The sequence below is a fragment of the Barbatula barbatula genome (genome assembly GCF_947034865.1).
Source record: "Barbatula barbatula genome assembly, chromosome: 10".
Classification (NCBI taxonomy): Eukaryota; Metazoa; Chordata; class Actinopteri; order Cypriniformes; family Nemacheilidae; genus Barbatula; species Barbatula barbatula.
In genome coordinates this window covers 4,094,544-4,116,477 of record NC_136773.1, presented here as the reverse complement: position 1 = coordinate 4,116,477, position 21,934 = coordinate 4,094,544, and the positions used below count along the sequence as shown (strand labels likewise).

General features: G+C 42.2%; 2 protein-coding genes across 2 annotated transcripts in view; one reads left to right on the top strand and one right to left on the bottom strand.

Moving 5' to 3' along the window:
* Positions 1 to 21,934, top strand: part of veph1 (ventricular zone expressed PH domain-containing 1) — a gene marked incomplete at both ends in the record, with an annotated part of 80,127 nt that overhangs the window by 5,377 nt on the left and 52,816 nt on the right. Inside the window, one exon of the mRNA XM_079465573.1 lies at positions 1,652 to 1,826. Coding sequence (XP_079321699.1) covers positions 1,652 to 1,826 — 175 coding nt within the window. The remainder of the gene's footprint in view (positions 1 to 1,651; positions 1,827 to 21,934) is intronic.
* On the bottom strand, positions 13,107 to 17,854 carry ptx3a (pentraxin 3, long a). Its single transcript, XM_079465574.1, has 3 exons — positions 17,590 to 17,854; positions 15,832 to 16,440; positions 13,107 to 14,405 (listed from the first exon to the last, which is right to left on the bottom strand). Exons 1-3 carry the CDS (start codon positions 17,738 to 17,740, stop codon positions 13,774 to 13,776), a joined length of 1,392 nt encoding a protein of 463 aa, XP_079321700.1. The 5' UTR covers positions 17,741 to 17,854; the 3' UTR covers positions 13,107 to 13,773.

Below are 21,934 nucleotides of genomic sequence, written 5' to 3'. Positions count from 1 at the left end.
CCGCTCAGCGTCCTCTCTCACCGGATTGGCTTTCCCTCTCTTAGTCTCTCTCTCACGCACATTCAGTTATATAATGAGTCACATCCAGTAAGAATCCCTCGGCAGGGCTTTTAGAGAGGCTGAGTTAGAGGGATGCATTCTGGGTAACGGTGGAGATCAGGATTCTGTAGACAGCTGCTGCTTGACTACTCTTCTGCATGAGCTCTTTAAAACCAAGGAGCAACGTCATTTAGAAATGGGAGTTTATAATTATTTTTGTAAGTTACATGCTTTATGTCACGTTTTTTATGTTTTTGCTTAGATGTTCAAAGGCATTTTATCTTGAGGCGAGAGAATAAAGAGGCTAGGAGAGGACAGGATGAATGTCTGTTTACTTCAGAAATGCACACTCATATTTGATGAATATTTTTCTTGTGGTTTCCAAAGGGACCATATTTGTTGTGCTAAAAATAATAAATTATTACGAATAGTCAACCAGTCAGAGATTAACACATTTTGCCAGACAAAATAGTAAAAAGAATCTTATTTCAAGTGTATTTGTATGTAATGTAACCTATACAGAGTATTGTCCACAAATAAGCATTGTATTTGTTACTCATACAATATTTTCTTACATCTTGTTTTAAATTTACCGGCTAAACGGTTTGACTTGTTTGTACATTTTTTTATTATCAGCCAATATTGAAACTTTTAGAATCAAGGTTATTTTAGTTTACTAAAATGAAAAATTTGAAAACGTTCCTGTTCAATGAAATCAAATAAAACATTGACCTACAATTATTGGCAAAACTTAACTCAAGGAAAATGTTTTATGTTGCCACAAAAACAAACGATAATAAGTTTAAAGCATTAAAATTATAATAATAAACAAAAACAAAAATTAAAATGAATTCTTATTATATAGCAACATAAAAAATAAACCAATAAGTTATAAAATATTAAAAGCATAAACCAAAATTGCTCAAACTTGAACTAAAATTAACCCAATAAAATTCAAATAATAGCTAATACAATAAATTAAACTAAAATGAAAACTTTAATAATTCTGTTCAGACATGTATGATGTAAATGTGTAATGTCATAATCTTATATGTTTAAAGGCAGGGTGTCTGGTTACTGAATTAGCTTCTTTATTCGGGCTGAGTACCAAAACAACCTTATAGCCAATCAGCAGTAAGGTGCACAGTGCACAGGACGGACATTAGTCCGAAAGATGAGGGCAAGGGTGTGTTTGTTTTGGTGATTTGAACATCAACAACAGTTAAGAGAAAGCAGACACCCGCCTTTAACTGTTTTAACCTAAAATAATTTGCTTCATGTACCCTATAGGGGGCAGCAAAACATAAAAAATTAAGTTTCACCCAAATCAGACTCTTGAAGTAGACCTATTGAAATGTTTACAGTTATTTTTATATGTCTTATTCAGTGTTTTCTTTATATTAATGAAGCAGACACCAAGCCAGCTTACCCTTGTTTACATGTTGACTGTCTGGATGTAATAACCCAGACTTTATTGACCATTCTTGGCATACAGTGTTCAACACGAGCATTCCTCATCTAAATAAAGCATCTAATTGAAATTTTCATTTCAGCTGAATGTGTGGAAGCCATAACCTATAAACATTGTATCAGTATTTGTCTCTTTTTGCAGAATTACAATAGGCCTCCAGTGATGGTGCTGGCCGTGCCTGTGGCGGTTCGATTCTTGCGCCAGGGGAACAAAGAGCTGAGCAGAAACATGTCCAGTTACTTATCACTGGCTGCCATTGCCAAAGCTGAACTCTTGGCCCAACACACTAAGGACATCACCTGCAGTGTACTGGGAGGTAAGGGTCTGAAATGGGGTTCAGGGGGAAAACAAGGGGCCGTGGAAGGTCACCAGCATTGTGTAGACTACACAACATCCTCAACTGCTGTATAGTATAGTAGTGATCAACGTGATGTCCAGGGGCATATTTACACATTGTTTGCTTTAAACGAACACTCATTTTTCGATAAACCATTAACGTCATTTGAACATCACTTTGTTGTTTATGAACATCAGATTTTAGGGTAAAGCTCTTCTAACTCAGCCAAGCATCAAGAAAAGTGTATTTGAGTGTCTCATTGAGTGAAATCTCATTGATGCAAAATTCTCAATAATCACACATTATGTATCTTCTGAGTGATCTGTGTTTGTCACTACACGCAGCACGTGTAAAAAAACTAAACAAATCTAGTCGTTAAAGTCTCGGTCACAGTGCACCGCGTTTTATTAGGTCACAGATTAGAATGATGAGTCATGGATGGTATAAAACCATCGTGCCATGAGTCACTACTCCGCAGACCCTACACGTCATTGCCTTCTTGGTAATAAGAGAAGCAGTTCCCTTGTGACTTTACATAAATATTCAAGCCGGTGACTGTTTAGTTTCCACATGCACTAATCTGCCACCCACGGCATCCACACAACCCAGAGGGCGTGTGGTCTTTCTAGCCCACAGTGTGTGTTTCTGGTTTCTTGTCCCAAAACCACAGTTTAAATGGGTCATTTGAGACATACACAATGAAGCAAACTTTATTGCATCCATTGCTCTGGTACATCGTCGCTTTTGAAATAAATATTTTTTTTATAAAGATCGTCCATTATACGACAAGCGGATGGTATGCTTGACCTGTCGCCCGTGCCAAAATATACTTTTATCTCAGCTGTTCAAATACTCCAATTGCACAAATTCTTGCTCTGCGAAGATAAAGATCTCATTGGTGTGGGTCAAGTTATTGTGTTGTAACATTCTGCTCATAATAGAAGGGTCAGCAAAGGAGATTGTTGGCCTGGGTCATCAGAGGCTTCATTAGTGAAAAACGTTTTCTAATTAACATCTACCTCAGCTCATTGTCATATAGCATGGGTCAGCCAACGGATGACATCAGACCTTCTGAATGAGCCATAGAAAAAAGATTAAACATTAAGAGCACTTGTGTTTTTTAAGATATATAATTTGGATGCCTCTAGATTTGGCTGCTACACTGTAGAAAATTAGGCACCTAAGAAACCTAATTGGAGAGCCTCATTTGTGCTCATGAGAGACTTCCTAAAGTGTACTAATTGACCCACTGGCATGTTTATTCTACATGGGCTTAGCTGATGAATCAGTTAAAAGTCTGGTCAACCTTTCTGCTCATTCTGGCCAATAACCACCACTTTGACATCAGTAGACTTTATAACATGCAAAGCAACCTGCCACAATTCATTGAAGTTATTTTAGTGAATACCTGGTTTAGTGGTCTAGTGGCCTTTTTGCTTCAGGACCCAGATTTTATATTGGGCATCAAGTAGCAACCCAACATTGTGGCGAGCAAAAACCATGGGCATCCGTTTCAAGTGAACCTGCATTCAGTGTAGTTTGGGTTGTATTTTCTTTTAGTTTGAATAGATTTGGTTTTTATTAAACTATATTTTGAATGCTATGCGTCTATTGGCAGATAATTTTATAGCGCTTTTATTTGCCTTAACTTGAAAAGACAATTCATGACCTTTTGCTAGCATGGCTAGCACCATGCTCTATCAGTTTAGCCACAAGGAAGTAGATCAAAATGTATTTCACAGATATTGCTTTGCGTTCATTTGAACAGTCACGCGTGGTCATGTGCCGTCTGAGTGTAAGTGCTCACCTGACATTACATATATCAACCACCACAGACTTCTGTCAATGTAGCGAATATCCATGCAGCCCATGCCTCCGTGGGTTTCAGAAAGATTCATTATTCTACTTATTGCTCACACATTTTTAACGGACATTTATTCCGCTAAAAAAAGACCCTCGCAAGCTTTGGGTTGTATTATTCATTTATCGATGGGGGTTTGAGATCTAAATAAAATGCATTGTCTTAAAACTGGGCTCGCTGTTTGACCATCATGTTCGTCCAAGAACTTCTTACGTAACTCTCAATTGGGAAACTGACAACTTCCGCTCAACAGTTGCTCAAGTTTTTGAGCTGAGGTGCAGTCAACAATCGTCTGAGTTCTAAGAAACAGCTTGCTTGCATTCTAAAAAGAACACCGGGTTTAAAACAACCCAAACTTATCTCAACGGCTGCGTAAATATAGACGGTTTCAGAGCGAGAACATAAACAAACGCATTACTTCCGTTACACATTTGCAAACAATAGAGAGCATGTAGATTATTTCTGATAACAAGCAAAATCATCCGACAAGAACCGTTCCTTGGCTAAACTTGTCTCTCCAATAATTTTTGATAATACCCCTGTGTACAAAGCAAGATTCAAAAATAAATTATTGATTCAGTCTGGTGTGATAGAACTTGACTGATCTGTATAAAACTCAGACCTGAACACATTCAAGTCAAACACTCATTACCCAAACCTGTCAATGACTTTCAATGATCAATGGCCAATAGTAATTTCAGAACAGAAAAAGGACTTTACAAAACTTTTGCAACAAAGATGGACATTGTTAATATGATATTGTATGGTATAATATTACTATTTGTTTTATTTGTAATTACTGGAATATATAAACATTTAAAAGAAGGGGCGTTCAATATTTGTTTACATATATTGTATTTTCCTTACATGGTTTCCATTGGTTACACATACATCCCACAAATCTAGAAGACAGAGTTGGAAGAAAAAGGCACATGAGTAAGCAAAAGCTCTGGCCTAAGTCCCAGAAGCAGAAGAGATACACTATTGTTTTAGACCATATGAACACTTACCTTACTCATTGTTTCTCAGAATGTTGATGCCATGGCACAAGATGAAAATACAGTGTTGATTCCTCAGGATCTGGCTTACTATTGAAAATGATAGCGTTTGAAATAAAAACATTTCACTCACAGACATTTCTTGCCAAAATTCAACATGACTGAACTTCAATTTACAGTAATAGTAAGCGGGTATTCATTTCCAGTATAGGTAGATTAGGTTTTGCGGTTTGTGCATATGCTATGCGTTATACGCAGAGCAAAGACAGAGGCCCAGATAATACGATTATTATCGCTTCAAAAGCACAGTCTCGTTCTGACCCGTTCTTTAGATTTCCTTTTGGGGTCTGTCTTCTAATCGGTCTCCTTTCCTCCCGAACACCACCCTGGTCCAAGTTCCCAGAAGTCTGCAATCAACCAGTAATATTTGACCTTCTCACAGTCTTTGGAGCAGGAAGTAAGGAGATCAGTTTAGGAATTGAAAGGTTAAAGGAAATTGTTGCACATGAATTTACATAACGGTTTGACATGCATTTAGTGTGCAGTTATGGAGTTACTTAGTACCAGGTCTGAAACTAATCTTAAACCATATTATGTGGTTACCAGCATGATGTTGGGTAAGTACACTATAAGTTCACCTCCTGTTTAAGTGTAAATGGGATAGAGTGTGCAATGGTAACAAGTTTTGTAGTAAGTTAGCATGTAAGCACTTCTTATTGCTGGGTTTTTTGAATGAATGTTTTGTTAAAATTTAAATAAGGTGTATAGTAAACAAAACCACTAAATATTTTCACGTTTTAGTTTTACCACATAAAACTTGGTTTTAATTAAATTAATTAAAAGCTCTTGGTTTTTTAAAGCATTTGCATGTCTTTAAAATGGCGGCTGCTAACAAGTTATTAAATGCGTCAACAGACATTGTCTTGGATGTTAAATAAATAATGCAACATGGCCACAAATATAAAAAACAAAGTTATTACTTGAAAAAACTTTTTTATTAAGTTTGAAGGAGTTTTCTATGGCCTGGGGGTTGTGACAATGATATTCCAAGCGCTCAACAGATGATTCCATCGCCACTGCCCTCCATGCTTCCCTCATCTGGACAAAAAAGACTTGTACATCAGAATGCTGTTCATAGACTTCAGTTCATCATTTATCACAATCATCCCTTAACAGCTCACCCACATATTGGTCCAGCTGGGACTAAACACTTCATTATGCAACTGGCTGTTGGATTTCCTGACAAGGAGAACTCAGGTAGTACGGGTCAGCAGTAACACACACTGAACACGGGGGCCCCCCAAGGATGTGTGCTCAGCCCTCTCCTCTACACCATGCCAAACCACGACTGCACACCGTCACATGACTCCAACCTCTTCATAAAGTTTGCGGACGACATGTCTGTGGTGCGTCTAATTAGCAACAGCGATGAGACAACCTACAGGAGCGAGTTGAGCCTCTTGGCCAGGTGGTGACGTGACAACAAGTCGAAGGACGAAGGAGATTGTTGTTGACTTCAGGAGAGCACACACTCAGCATGCTCCTCTGACCATCAATGGTGCTACTGTGGAGAGAGTGAGCAGCACCAAGTTCCTGGGGGTGCACTTCACTGATGATCTCTCCTAGAAAAACAACACTGCAGCACTAGCCAAGATAGCACAGCAGCGTCACTACTTCCTCCACAAACCTAGATGAGCAAGAGCCCCAGCCCCCATCATGTGCACCTTCTACAATGGCACCATCGAGAGCCATCTGACTAGCTGCATCTCTGTGTGGAATGGCGCCTGCAACGCGTCCTGCCGCAAGACCCCCCAAAGCATTGTGAGAGCAGCTGAGAAGCTCATTGGTGTCTTTCTCTTCCCCCTCAAGGACATTTGTGGAACTCATCTCACCCGCAAAACTCTCCCACCCACCCGACACACAGCTTCTTCAGGCTGCGGGCATCAGGGAGGAGACTGCGGAGTCTCCAGGCTAGGACCAGCAGACTAATGGAGAGTCTACCCTGCTGCCCATCCCCTCTCTTGTCCCATGCACACCTGCACTCTGACCTCATTGGCAGAATACATATTTTTATTCTGTGTAAAGTAAATGTGTAATTTGTATGCACCACAGGTCTGAGAGTAACGCAATTTCAATTTCAATGTATGTACTGTACATGTGGCAGAATTGACAATAAAGCAGACTGTGGTGTAGTCTGTTTATAGCCTCATGTTTACTTCTTGCGATTGCATTTAGGCTTCAGAAATAATAAACGTTTTTTACATTTGTACAGATTATCTAAATAGACAAAAAATGTATGCGCAAGCACAGGCAGCTAGACGCTATTTGGTGTATTTTCATACATTTTTATATTCGAATCACGCAAGCGAGACGTGACCTAGTCCGAGTCTCTAACTGCCGCGTATCTACATCACTAGAAATAGTCCCCTCCTACGTTAGGCTGGGACTGCGGCAAATAATTCACTCTCCTCACCCAAACACTGTCGCTTGTTTGAGATGCGTGTGTATCATGTCTAAAACCTGTATTCTACGTTGTGAAACGAAGTCTGTGATATTTAAACTACCAAAGGAAGAACTTTGGAGGAAACAATGGTTACAATTAATTTTTCAGATGACACTAAAGGAGTATAACCCCAGGGTTTTACTGTGCGTGTGTCATTTCACAGAAGACTGCTTCAATCATCTTGGCGAGTTCACTGCAGGATAGGTTAAACGACTATCCTTGATAGAGGGGGAAATACTAACTTTGTTTGGACCTGTTAGCTCTACCAAATCACATCCTGAAAGTGTCTTAACTTCGAGAAATATTTGTGTACCTTATGTTTGTGTTTAGCTAAGTCATAACGTGCTAACGTTAACATGTAATGTTATTTCTGGGGTATTACAGTTTGTTTATCTAGCTATGAACTCGGCTCATTTAGGTGTTCAATCTATTAACTCTCAAAGTATTGATTTCAAGAACTGAGTGGAGTACTATCTGTATTTTTAATAATGTCTGTAGATACGAACACTGTATGCCGTGACAACTAGTCCATGATAATACTGATACTATAGAGAAGTGTTACGTGCTCTTTAACGGCGACCGTTTAATACTATGATTTAATCACGTTTACCCTGAACAGACGCTTACTGAACGCATTCTTCTTTTATGGCAAGCTTTATTTATATATCTGATCTTTATTTGACGTATCATATTTTACTGCTTTGCTGTATCGAAAGAGAATAGGTTTAGGTTTTAACATTTGACGTAACGTATTTTGACGCAAAAAAATGGCGGCCTTCAAGTAAAAATTATATTTCTTCAATGTTCTGTCACGGGGTGTGGACAGAACCCAAACGCAGGCAGCAGAGTTAAATAACAAAAACTTTATTTAAACAAAAGACCCTCGATGAGGAAAACACGATCTAAAACAAGACAAAAGTGTAAACTAAAACTTCCCACATGGGGAACAAAACAAACAAAGTCCTTTGAATAATAAATCAACAAAATCCACAAACTTAGAACAAACACGATAATCCATAGACAGGAATAATCCAACAATGTGACGTGAGGAGGTACGATAATGACAAAATGACAAAGAACCGACCAGGGACAGAGGGAAAACTGGGGCTTGATAAAGGGAAACACTGACGAGGACTGATGACACAGGGAGAGTGGCCACAGGTGACATGGATGAAACACTAAGGGAAAGCTTAACAGGAGGATTGCACGAGGCAGGTGAGGGGACTGAAACACTAAGGGAAAGATGGATCAGGGCTGGAGACAAGACTAACACTAATGGACTGCTAACAGGGAAACAAGGGGGCGGGGCTAAAGGACGAAACACTGGAGAGAGAGCATGGCTTCTTAAACCAAAACAATGCTCTTTCTCCACACAAAACACATGGGACTGACATGATCCTGCCACAAGACTAGAAAACCAAGACAAGGAGAGGCAGGATCATGACAGTTCATGAATACTGTTACAGTTACAGTTTATTTCTAAATTATGAATTCAATGCCATTGTTTATGTATTAAGCCATACATCTCTCTATACCCAAGGGTGCTTTTAAACACATCCCCATATTTTGTGTAGGCCGACATATTCTGATCTTTACAGAAGGGCCAGTTTACGGTTCAAATTGATCATTCAGTGTCTAACAGTATGTTTCTTGAGTATACGCGTCCCTCTGGCTGACTAGACACAGGGGTCTCATGTTAAAGTTATGTCAGAGGACTACATGATTGTTTGTAGTGGTCTGGAGCGTATTAGACAGACAGCTCTCTGGTGTGTATGCTTCTAACAGGAGAGGTATAGGTGGAAACGAGCATCTTTGAAACATTAAAGGCCCTGACTGGCTCCCAAAGTTCCTCTAGCTATGCTCATTATTAGTAATATCCCTTCAAGAATGCTGTGTCCTTACCACCATTCTTATATGCATAGAAGTGTCTTCACAGACTTTCTCTTAAATGCAATTTGCTTGGCTTAATGCACAAGGTTCCGCCTCCTTTTCTGCTGAAGCACCACTCAGTGGTCCTTCAATCATGTTCTTTTACAAAATGAAGGCGGGACTTGGTTTCGTTCATCAGGAACTGATTGGATTTTCAGCAACATGTTGCTGGAGGGGCAGAAACATATTTTCTGTAGCCCCGCCCTCACGCCATAACTGTTTAACAAAAAATATATAATTTATAAAATTCCTAATGTCTAAGCTCAAATCATTTTAATATGTTTTCTGCAATCTAATTTTACGAGATGGCTAATAAGGATTAATTCGCACAAAGTAGTTCTATGTACAATGTAGTTTTAATATGATATGCTTTTGTGTTTTACGTCTAAGGGTGAGTTTAGGGAGGGGGGCTTTAGAATTGCTTTTTTCTAATAATCATAAGTTTCTGTACGATTTACATCATACGAATTCATATATATTAGCCACCTCCCAAATAAGTTTAAAGATAAGGTTGTGCATTCAGACATATTTACATGTAAAGTATATCTATTATGGTGCATTTAAGTTGCTCAAAAATTTTAAACTTTGAATCCCAAGTGACAATCAGTTTTCCATCCATCCATTTTCTTCCGCTTATCCGGGACCGGGTCGCGGGGGCAGCAGTCTAAGCAGAGATGCCCAGACATCCCTCACCCTAGACACTTCCTCCAGCTCTTCCGGGGGGACACCGAGGCGTTCCCAGGCCAGCCGGGAGACATAGTCCCACCAGCGTGTCCTAGGTCTTCCCCGGGGTCTCCTCCCGGTCGGACGGGCCCGGAACACCTTCCGAGGAAGGCGTCCAGTAGGCATCCGTAACAGATGCCCAAGCCACCTCAGCTGACCCCTCTCGATGTGGAGGAGCAGCGGCTCTACTCCGAGCTCCTCGCGGGTGACCGAGCTTCTCACCCTATCTCTAAGGGATCGCCCAGCCACCCTGCGGAGGAAGCTCATTTCAGCCGCCTGTATCCGGGATCTTGTCCTTTCGGTCATGACCCAAAGCTCATGACCATAGGTGAGAGTAGGAACGTAGATTGACCGGTAAATTGAGAGCTTCGCCTTGCGGCTCAGCTCTTTCTTCACCACGACGGACCGGTACATCGACCGCATTACTGCAGAAGCTGCACCGATCCGTCTGTCAATCTCCCGTTCCCTCCTCCCCTCACTCGTGAACAAGACTCCGAGATACTTAAACTCCTCCACTTGAGGAAGGAACTCTCCACCAACCTGAAGTGGGCAAGCCACCCTTTTCCGACTGAGGACCATGGCCTCGGATTTGGAGGTACTGATTTTCATTCCAGCCGCTTCACACTCTGCTGTAAACCGTCCCAGTGCATGCTGAAGGTCCTGGTTTGAAGGGGCCAACACGACGACATCATCCGCAAATAGCAGAGACGAGATCGTGTGGTCCCCAAACCTGACACCCTCCGGCCCTTGGCTGCGCCTAGAAATTCTGTCCATAAAAATTACGAACAGAACCGGTGACAAAGGGCAGCCCTGCCGGAGTCCGACATGCACTGGGAACAGGTCCGACTTACTGCCGGCAATGCGAACCAAGCTCCTGCTTCGGTCGTACAGGGACCTGACAGCCCTTAGCAAAGGACCACAGACCCCATACTCCCGAAGCACCCTCCACAGGATGCCGCGAGGGACACAGTCGAATGCTTTCTCCAAATCCACAAAACACATGTGGATTGGTTGAGCAAACTCCCATGCACCCTCCAGCACCCTGTAGAGGGTGTAGAGCTGGTCCAGCGTTCCACGGCCTGGACGAAAACCACACTGTTCCTCCTGAATCCGAGGTTCTACTATCGGCCGTATTCTCCTCTCCAGTACCCTGGCATAGACTTTCCCGGGAAGGCTGAGAAGTGTGATCCCCCTGTAGTTGGAACACACCCTCCGGTCCCCCTTTTTAAAAAGAGGGACCACCACCCCGGTCTGCCATCCCAGAGGCACTGTCCCCGACCGCCACGCGATGCTGCAGAGGCGTGTCAGCCAAGACAGCCCCACAACATCCAGAGACTTGAGGTACTCAGGGCGAATCTCATCCACCCCCGGTGCCCTGCCACTGAGGAGTTTCTTGACTACCTCAGTGACTTCGGCTTGGGTGATGGACGAGTCCACCTCTGAGCCCTCAGCCTCTGCTTCCTCAATGGAGGACGTGACGGTGGGATTGAGGAGATCCTCGAAGTACTCCTTCCACCGACCGACGACATCCCCAGTTGAGGTCAACAGCCTCCCACCTCCACTGTAAACAGCGTTGGTAGGGCACTGTTTCCCTCTCCTGAGGCGCCGGACGGTTTGCCAGAATCTCTTCGAGGCCAGTCGATAGTCCTTCTCCATGGCCTCACCAAACTCCTCCCAGGCCCGAGTTTTTGCCTCCACAACCACCCGGGCAGCAGTCCGCTTGGCCTGCCGGTACCTGTCAGCTGCCTCAGGAGTCCCACAAGCCAACCAGGCCCGATAAGACTCCTTCTTCAGCTTGACGGTTTCCCTTACTTCCGGTGTCCACCACCGGGTTCGGGGATTCCCGCCTCGACAGGCACCGGAGACCTTACGGCCACAGCTCCGAGTGGCCGCTTCGACAATGGAGGCGGAGAACATGGTCCACTCGGACTCAATGTCTCCAGCCTCCCTCGGGATCTGGTTGAAGCTCTGCCGGAGGTGGGAGTTAAAGATCTCTCTGACAGGAGACTCGGCAAGGCGTTCCCAGCAGACCCTTACGGTACGTTTGGGTCTGCCGAGTCTGTCCAGCTTCCTCTCCTGCCATCGGATCCAACTCACCACCAGGTGGTGATCAGTTGACAGCTCCGCCCCTCTCTTAACCCGAGTGTCCAAAACATATGGTCGCAGGTCAGATGAAACGACCACAAAGTCGATCATCGACCTGCGGCCTAGGGTGTCCTGGTGCCACGTGCACTGATGGACACCCTTATGCTTGAACATGGTGTTCGTTATAGACAAACTGTGACTAGCACAGAAGTCCAATAACTGAACACCGCTCGGGTTCAGATCAGGGGGGCCGTTCCTCCCAATCACGCCCCTCCAGGTGTCACTGTCGTTGCCGACATGGGCGTTGAAGTCCCCCAGTAGGACGACGGAGTCCCCAGTCGGAGCACTTTCCAGCACCCCTCCCAGAGACTCCAAGAAGGTCGGGTACTCTGCACTGCCGTTCGGCCCGTAGGCACAAACCACAGTGAGAGACCTAACCCCGACCCGTAGGCGCAGGGAAACGACCCTCTCGTTCACCGGGGTAAACTCCAACACATGGCGGGAGAGCTGGGGGGCTATAAGCAGACCCACACCAGCCCGCCGCCTCTCACCATGGGCAACTCCAGAGTGATGAAGTGTCCATCCTCTCTCGAGGAGTGTGGTTCCAGAGCCCAAGCCATGCGTAGAGGTGATCCCGACTATCTCTAGTCGGAACCTCTCAACCTCCCGCACCATCTCAGGCTCCTTCCCCGCCAGCGAGGTGACATTCCACGTCCCTAGAGCTAGCTTCCGTGTCCAGGGATCGGGCTGTCGAGGCACTCTCCTCCGACTGCCGCCCGATCCACAATGCACCGACCCCCTATGGTCCCTCCCGCACGTGGTGAGCCCACGGGAAGGTGGCCCCACGTCGCTCCTTCGGGCTGAGCCCGGCCGGACCCCGTGGGGAAAGGCCCGGCCACCAGGCGCTCGCATACGAGCACCGACCCCGGGCCTGGCTCCAGGGTGGTGCCCCGGTTGCGCCATACCGGGCGACGTCACGGTCCTTGTTTTTGTCAACATCATATGGGGTTTTTGAACCACTCTTAGTCTGACCCGTCGCCTAGGACCTGTTTGCCTTGGGAGACCCTACCAGGGGCATATAGCCCCCGACAACATAGCTCCTAGGGTCACTCGGGTGCTCAAACCCCTCCACCACGTTAAGGTGGCGGTTCAAGGAAGGGGACAATCAGTTTTATTTTGGTTAAAATTTTTATTATGGTTTCCTGACCCTCATTGAAAAATACTTATTTACATTATACATTCATCTTAGCCTCAAATTTTTTTTTTTTTTTACATTATAATACACATCACACATCAGGGAAAGTAAAAAGTCACATAGACCTTGTAAACATTTTCCACAGTTCCATCATCAAAATGTGGCAAGTAGCTAACAAACGTGTTCAGGTGCATAAAAACATATTCATTAGCAATATTTATGTAGCAAAATAAAAATCACAAGATAGATCGACTATAAGTTTTAAAATATTGCAGAAGAACAACATTACAATGTATTGAAAGATTACATTACAAATAGATTACAAATGAAGTCAAACTGGAATGTAAACATTTTCAAACAAGATAAATACTTTGACAATACAAAATGTGTTTAAAACCAAATTTTGAAATGATTAACGAATGATATGATTTGCCTCAAATGGCAGCAGTTTAACTACTTTAACTTGCATGATGAATGCCAGTACACCCCAAAATCCAACTTTTCCTGTGAGGAAACTTTTTCCAGAACTGAAAGAAATTACTGTTGTATGCAGGAGTAGCAAAGCAGCTGATGTGTTGTAGGAGCTCATCTGATCGATTTACAAGACTCGGGTGGTCAAGACAGTAGAGACATTAGTAGATTAACTTGACACCCCCTTTCGGCTCAATGTCAGACACGCCCCATGCCACCACATTGCCACGGATACCACAACCACTCCCGTCCAGCTGTGCCTGCTGGGATATCTCCTGTGAATCCAAAACACGATCCCACATGTTGACTCCTGTAATCTTCCCCGTGAAGGCCAACTCTGCATCAAAGGTTTCCGGGAAGTTGAGATGCCTGAAGTAACGTCCGTACTCTTGTCCCAGAAGTATGCTCCCTTTGCTGCGTAGCTCATGACCCTCAGCCACTCCGGGAGAGCTTGCTGCTTGTTGACCGTTCACCCACACAGAAGCCAGGCCCTGCCATGAACTCCAGACTGCACAGAGGTGCACCCACTGACCCTCTTGCACCACCCCTGGCGCCTCCACCAAATGGGTTTCTCCATCCACCGTGAACTGGACACTTTGGCCGTTGAGCACCAGCTCCAGTTCGTAAGGGTTGCCCGTCGTGCTGTAAGAGAAGAGGACGGTCTTGTTGAGAACCTGGGTTGGTTTTGCCCACAGGCAGATGGTCACTGCTTTGGTCGGGAACGGTATTTTGGGTGTTACTTTGACGTTGGATGTAGAAGAGCGCATGGGGAAGAGGAGTCCAGTGTCACAGCCTGTGGAGAAAAGAGATGTTATCAATGAATTTTAATTTCCCTGGTTAGAAGGAACAGAATGAATGTGTCGTGAACCACTCCACCCCTCAGTTTCAGATGTGTTTCTATGGGTAACCCTTAGACTGTCGAAATCAGTCAAGGAGGGTTGTCCACTTTGGGATTAGTATTTTTGTTAAATAAAACAATGAAACAAAAACAACTAAAAGTGCATAGTCTTTATTTGAAAAGATTGAAAGTGATGTAATATACAATTAACTTTTTATTTTTTAGTGGTGGTTCCTCAGAGTGATGATTTTCACCGAAAACATTTCGTCATTGTGGATATCCTCCAATTTTTGTTCACTCCCAAATTTATCCCTATGCTATTTGTTCATTTGTAAATATGACAAGGATACTAATAGAAAGGACTTTCCCGTACTGCAAAGTCTTGTTTCATGCAAGTTTGTACTTGCCTGATCGTATTTTATTATATTCTTATATGGACAGTGTTGTACGTTTTCATGCGATTATGAGATAAACCCCACTGGAGCAGCAAGCCGGAAGAACCACGAGGATCTTCAATCAGTAGGAAGCACAATTACAGTGAAAGGTTTGTCAACAATCCGAGATGGTTTGGTTAATAGGATTGGTACATTCTCTTTCCACTGGGTGATTACCTATGGCAGATCACAACTCTCCTACCGTAGCTTATGATATTTTCATTTCATTTGTCTTAGGTTTCCTGCTTTGGGAGGATAAATGAAGACTAACTAATTCTCTAAACAGTCTCATCTGGTTCTGTTTTCCCCCTGGACGCTTTGGTGTGGTCGCCATGCTTAGCTGTAAATGATTATACCTCCCTCTGTCTTTCATTTGTTCTACCTCTGCAAAGCTCTTTAATACAGAAAGCATGAGCTTTAAATTAAATATGTTGAATGGAAACTGACTAGGCTCTATATATGCGGACAAAGCGTGGATCAGCTGTAGATAAAGAAAGGTCCAAGGAGGTTTTGCAAGAAATTCACATCCTAACTTTGAGTGAAGGTTGTCTTTTTCGGGGTCATATAAGTTGATGTGTTCTTTGATGTTTTTGTGTTAGTCAGTTGGCTTGATGATAACATATGGTTTGAATAAGTCACAGATTTACAGCTCAGAATTAATAGCAGAATTGCCGAAGCATCACTTTGTGTTCAAAGGATTGACTCTCATAAAACAATACATTTGCAACATTTGTGTTGGAATTGGAGCGTGTAGTTTTGTTTCTCAAAACCAGTGACATAATTGTAATTGTACAATGTACATGTGTTTGTATTACTCTCATCCAATTCATGGTTTTCATTTGGTTTGACACGAGTCCAGATCTCTCTTACTTTACTGCTTCAACAATTTACTTTCTCTTAACATAATAGGCTGCTTTAGCTTGTCGAAACATAGATCAGATTCTCACCTGATGGAAACCTGTTTGACAGGTTTGACCTCATGTAATGTGTCATCTTTTCCCGAATGGCTTGCAGTTCACTTGAGATGGATGCCAGATTCTTCTCCAACCTCAGTCTGGTCTCCTGGTCAGTTACCTCTTGCGTCAGATGCCGGGCCTGAAGACTCTTGGCTTGTGAAGATTTCAGGCAGCAGTTCTCTAGCCGCTTCAGGTGCGCATCTTGGGTCATGCTAGATACAATTAGCTGCTGCAGGACCAATTCTTGCTGCTTGTACTGATTGGCTGAGACCTCTCGCAGTCGTGTCAGCGCTTTCTCCAGTTGTGTCTCCATCTGTGCCCCAGTGCGCCGAGCCGCCTTGTCAATTGAAGATGTGCACGAGGCCCCATACTGCGCCACAAACTGCAGCATCTCCCCTCGCAGAGACTGCAGCTCCACCTTGATGATGTCATCGGCATACTGCAGGAGCATGTTCTCCTTCATTTGGGAATTTTCCAGCATGGTGAAGAGCTTATCCCATTCAGTGAAGGCTGAAGCTTTGCAGGGTTCTGGGGACGGCGTGGTGTACTCATCTGGGAACAGCATGGGGGTCTCCTCTGGGGATAGTGTGGGGATCTCCTCTGGGAGCCATACAGAGAACGAAAGGAAAGAGTGAAGTTACATTACATGGTTTGTGTACGTGAATAACGTGACACAGTGTCCTGGGTTTTTAGATTTCGTGAGTGGGGAGTTCCGACATGAGCCTAACACTCATAATGTAAAGAAGAGTAATATCTGGATGTTAAAGGGGTAGTTCACCCAAAAATGAAAATTCTCTCATGAATTACTTCATCTCTTGTTTTACACAACCTGTAAAAATGTCTTTGTTTGGTTGAACACAGAGAAAGATATTTTCATTAATGCAAAAATTTTGGACCCCATTTACTACCATGGTAGGAAAAAGTGCCCCAAAACTGTTTACTGTCCTACATTATTCAAAATATATTATTTTGTGTTCACCAGACCAATAATATATAAAGTTATAAATTAAAATTCTATCATTGTTCATTTTATCCTCATGTCACCCAAAACCCAAAATAAGACATTTGAAGAACGTTACTAAAGAACAGTGACCAAACAACACTTAAAAGATCTTTTGTGCTTTACAGTTTCACAGACGAAAGGGTCATGTCGTTTTTAAATACATGAGAGCGAAAAAATTATGACAACATTTGTATTTTTGGGTGAATTATCCTTCATATATTGCCCTTTTAATGTTTTGTTATGGTGTATTATGGTTGTTTTAACTTTTGACTACTCAACCTATAAAACACTAAAACAATGATTTAAAAAAATGGACAACGTAATCTTTTCATTTGTTTTGAGTAAATTGCTGACTTTCTGTGTTGTCTCTTTCCATCACTTACAGGAAGAGATTGTACCCTTTCTAAAGTTGTTAAGCTTTTTTAAACAAAACCACAGCAATCCATTGACACAACATTCCTATTTAACATCTGCTACTGGTAAAGCTTTCAACGCCATCCTTTCATTACAGAGCTCATTCATTACACAACACACGCATCCTGCACTCACAACTGCAAATATCGTCTCATTCATAAATTCCTCAACTCTCCATCAACTTTCTTTCCTTACATATACAGGGGAAATCCTTTCTTAAAGACACTCAATCTCTGATGACAGAACGCTTTAAACCAGTCTTGTCGGTACCTGTTTATTCATAATTCACAGAATCTAACAGTGTTGTTGGTCTAAGCATCACAGCTACTCACCTTTGGTCTCTTCACTTTCCAAATCCCCAAAATAATTGGGTGGGTAGCGCATATCGGGAGTTATTTCTTCTTCGGGGAGGCCAGGATACTCCGCGGATAACAAACCCAGCAGGCATGCAGTCTGGAGTAATGTCCACATGTGTCTGGCCATGTGTGAATAGGATCAACTCTCTGCGTTTTTGTGTGTTCTCTGGTTAGATGCTGAGCAATCTGCTGGCCACGCTCCTGCTTGTTTAGTGAACTGCAGCTGAGACGCAACTGAGCTGGATGGAGGGGCTCTGTGGTGTATATAAACATAATGAGAGCGAGAGAGAGAGAGCGAGAGAGAGAGAGAGAGAGAGAGAGAGAGAGAGAGAGAGAGTTACCTCCAGTGAGCAATTCCTTGTTGGAGGTAATATGTCATGTAGTCAAATAGTTGTGCTTCTTCTGCACCTTAAGGCAATGAGAGAGATCTTAGACAAGCAGATCGATAAAGAGGTACAAAGAAAAGTTAGGAAGTGCTTGAAGGTTTTTGACTCTTCTGTTGTGACGAGAACGGCTCTCTCTTTACAACAGAGGTTTATTGTTCTTTTCTCTTTTTGTCATCTTCCTCTATTTAATGGGGGTAATAAGAACCACATGACCATTACTCTTTATACCGCATTTTTAGTGAGTAAGCCCATTTCACGTTTATATGTTTCAATTGTTTTGCATACATCTTTTATTTCATGCAAAAAGTCGTATACAGTACATCTGTATCGTTACTCTATTGAGCCAAGTAGGCAATTATTCTGGATCGACTTTGTATTTTGTTTCTAGAACGCTAATTAACAAAGACACAATCTTATCCCTAATGCTGAACATAACATGTGCCCAAATTCCAGTGCGACTGGAGGGGTTAACCGGGGTGGTCTTACAACCTCTAACCCTAAACCCAATCCCCAAATTCAGACATCAGCCCTTAGAATCAAGTCACGTTTCAAGCCTGCCCCTTGCCCTTTATTTTACCTTTGTTCTAACCCCAACCACTTTTCTAGTATAAACACACAATCCAGATCACTGCCAGTGTTGGCTCTAATCTGTTGATGGGAACCTTAACCCTACACCTAACTCCTCAACGTCATTGGTTGCTTGAAATGTTGATCCAGAACCAGCAGGGATGTTCATCCAGGAATATGTCCCATTTGGGGTAAACCATGTTAAGCGTGTCCTAACTGATGCTGTGTTGTGTTGGGTGTGTTATGGAGAAAGTTTGGACTCGATCCTCGTTCTCTTCTGCTTTACGTTACAAATATTACAAATTATTTAATTTCTATCGGGCAAGAAGCATCCACAAAACGTTCTTTGTTTCTGATGACTTAGTATTGAGGATTGTGAATCTACCCCCTGCTTGTCAGGATGATTTTGGATGCTGTTGTTGAGTTTCTGGGGGATGCCAGACTGGGGGTCATGGAAATGTGCTGTCATTTCGTTGCCCGATAACAGACCCCACTTTCACTGTCACACACATTTCCCCAGATAGAGATTTCACACCCAACTGGAAATTACTTTGTGTCCCCAATTTCTTTTTGTGAGACTCTCTTGGGCCGGTGGAGGAATGATATATTTTGTGGGCCTGACATGAACATGAATGGAGGTTTCTGGAAACGGATTTACAGTCATGTATCCACTGGGAGGTCAACATTAATGTGCCTGCAACATAAAGCTTGTTTTAATGGCAACCGATGGATGAATGAGCGTGCCAACAAATCTGTCAAAAATTTGCATTCATCATCGGACCATTAACATTCAGTATTTCGCTTATCGACAAAAATATGTGATTGTCCCACACATGTGTTTTCCTGCTGGTGGTTCCCTGCATCTCTTTGCCTGATGCAAAAAGTACAGAGGCGTCTTGAATATGAAATCAGGCAGAAGTACAAGACAGTAGAAATGGGAATGACTGCTTTCGTTGTCTCCAGAGGAAACAAAAGGGAAGGTCAGCTTTGACTAATGCCGTCAATCTGCCACCTTAGAATGAAAAGTGCTGGTAATGTGAAATTCCATCAGCACCTACACTATCATTTACCACAATGAGCTCCTCTAATCATCACTGCAGAAACACACACAACCTGACACATTGGCGGAGCACTTTACAGAAGAAATAAGAAAACAAACAACTGGATATTATTCTGTCATCTCCTCGGTATCAATCATTGTTATGCATCATGTGATATTGCAATCTGAGTTCATGATTTAAAAGAATATTTCATTCTGAATGTCATTGTGTTGTTTGTGCTGTGAAGCTCTCTGAATTGTCTTTTAAAGGCTGGACTTATTTCTAGGGATCTCCTTGTAATGCCTTTCTCGTGTAATTGTTGGCAGAGCTTGTCATGTAAACAACTCTTTAAGTTGTACTTATTACATGTCCCATCATTTGATCCTTGCATGAATAAGAAATGAAAACAAAAGGATCATTTGTTTAGAAGAGTTAAAGGAAATAAGTGTGTATAAGGTGTGAATTTATACAAACCGCAAGGGATTCTGTCACACTTGTCTCATGAGTTGTGTGATTAACATCTAAAGGAGCAGTTTCCCGAACAGCGATTCGATTTTTCCAGGACAAGGCCTTGGATAAATTAGGAACTTTGAGTAGTTTTGCTTACACAAAACATTGCTTGTGTGTATTTTGAGCTAAAACAATAACACAATGTGTTTTAAAGGGGAGGTATAATGGAATTTTAATTAACCAATATCTGCCAAGTTGCAACGTTCAAATTTCACAGGAAAGGAAGATATTTGCTTTAACAGAACAATGAACGACTTGATGGGACTACAACAAACTTTTACCTGGGTTTATACATCATGAATCCATACATTTATATTGCCCCTGCCCCTGGAACACAGATTGGGACATCTTAACACACACTCTAAGTGTTTGACCAATCAGAGAGTTTCGGAAGAAGTGACTTTATAGAACCAGGAACTCAGCAGCCTGTTTTCTGAGAATCGAGGTGACGGTGTAAAACACAGGCGAAATATGTAATATATAAAGCATTTTTTGAAAATCAATACATGAACACTGATGGTTTAGCACATCAAAAACATAACAAAGACTTAAAAAATAGGACCCCATTGCAAGCTGTTTTCCGCTTAGACAGCTCCAACATTTATTTGAGTTTAGGACTATTTTTATTTCCTGTCCGGAACCCATCCCAATAAGTGTTACCATATTTAATACATATTTTAGGACTCAATAACAAAAATGGAGTTTCACTGAATTCGTATGAAGTACAGCGTCACATATCCTGTTGGAGTCAGGGTGCTTCTGAAGAAGATTTATGAGGCAGTAGCAGGTGCTGGTGATCAAAGGTAAAGTTAAACATCCCTTCAGGACAGAGAGGAGCCTGACAACTGATCATATGGGCGTAAATCATCACAGACAACTGACATCTGACAGATCAAGATTAACACGAATAAAAACATTAACACGAGTTCATTCTTTGATTCTGGACTCAAGAGATAATATTCAAAACTGTACTTTCTGAACAAAGATTATTCAGATTCACTGTATGTTACAAATGGTGCCTATTCTTATAATTAAAGGGATAGTTCACCCAAAAATACAAATTCTATCCTCATTTGTCTCGCCCTCAGGTTGTTCATAACCTGTATTAATTAATTAACCTGTACTAAGTTATTTTAAACACAAGGAAAGATATTTGGAAGATGTCAGTAACCAAACAGATCTCATCCCCCATTTATTGCCATAATAGGGAAAATAAATACAATTGGAAGTCAATGGAGGATGAGATCTCTTTGGTTACTGACTTTCTTTTAAATATCTTCCTTTATGAAATGTATACAGATTTGAAACAAACTGAGTGTGAGTAAATGAAGACTTATTTATTTAATATATATTTATAAATATATTTATTTATTTTTGGGTGAATTATGTGTCTTGTGCATCATCTTCTATGCAAGATCATTTCCATTCACCTGTGAATCAAACACTGATCTAATACAAGGATTTTAAGCCTGCCAGTTACAGGGTAATGAAAACATGATCCAAAAATTTGGAAAAATCTGATATGAACCTCGACACAGATGATGTGACCATACACATCTAAAGTTTGCTCAATAAAGACACTGTGATAACATTTTTTTCAGAATCAACTTTTTGCTATTTAGGCTACTTTTATTTTTATTATACCATAAGTCATCTGGGAAAGTGTGATGGCTAAAAGACACAATAGCGTTGTGGTTAGATTCCCATCTTGAGCGTCATTTGCCAGTCCCTCCCCCATGTCTCCATATCCAATGCTTTCCTGTCTGCTCTACGCTGTCCCGTGCTATTAAAGGCAAAAGCCCCTAAAATATAATTAAA

Excerpts from the sequence above, each read along its gene's own strand:
- ptx3a (XM_079465574.1), bottom strand. The coding sequence starts at position 17,740 with ATGGCCAGACACATGTGGACATTACTCCAGACTGCATGCCTGCTGGGT. Across the intron at positions 16,441-17,589 it reads GGAAAGTGAAGAGACCAAAG|AGGAGATCCCCACACTATCC; the intron begins GTGAGTAGCTGT and ends TATGGCTCCCAG. Across the intron at positions 14,406-15,831 it reads GTCAAACAGGTTTCCATCAG|GCTGTGACACTGGACTCCTC; the intron begins GTGAGAATCTGA and ends TTTTCTCCACAG.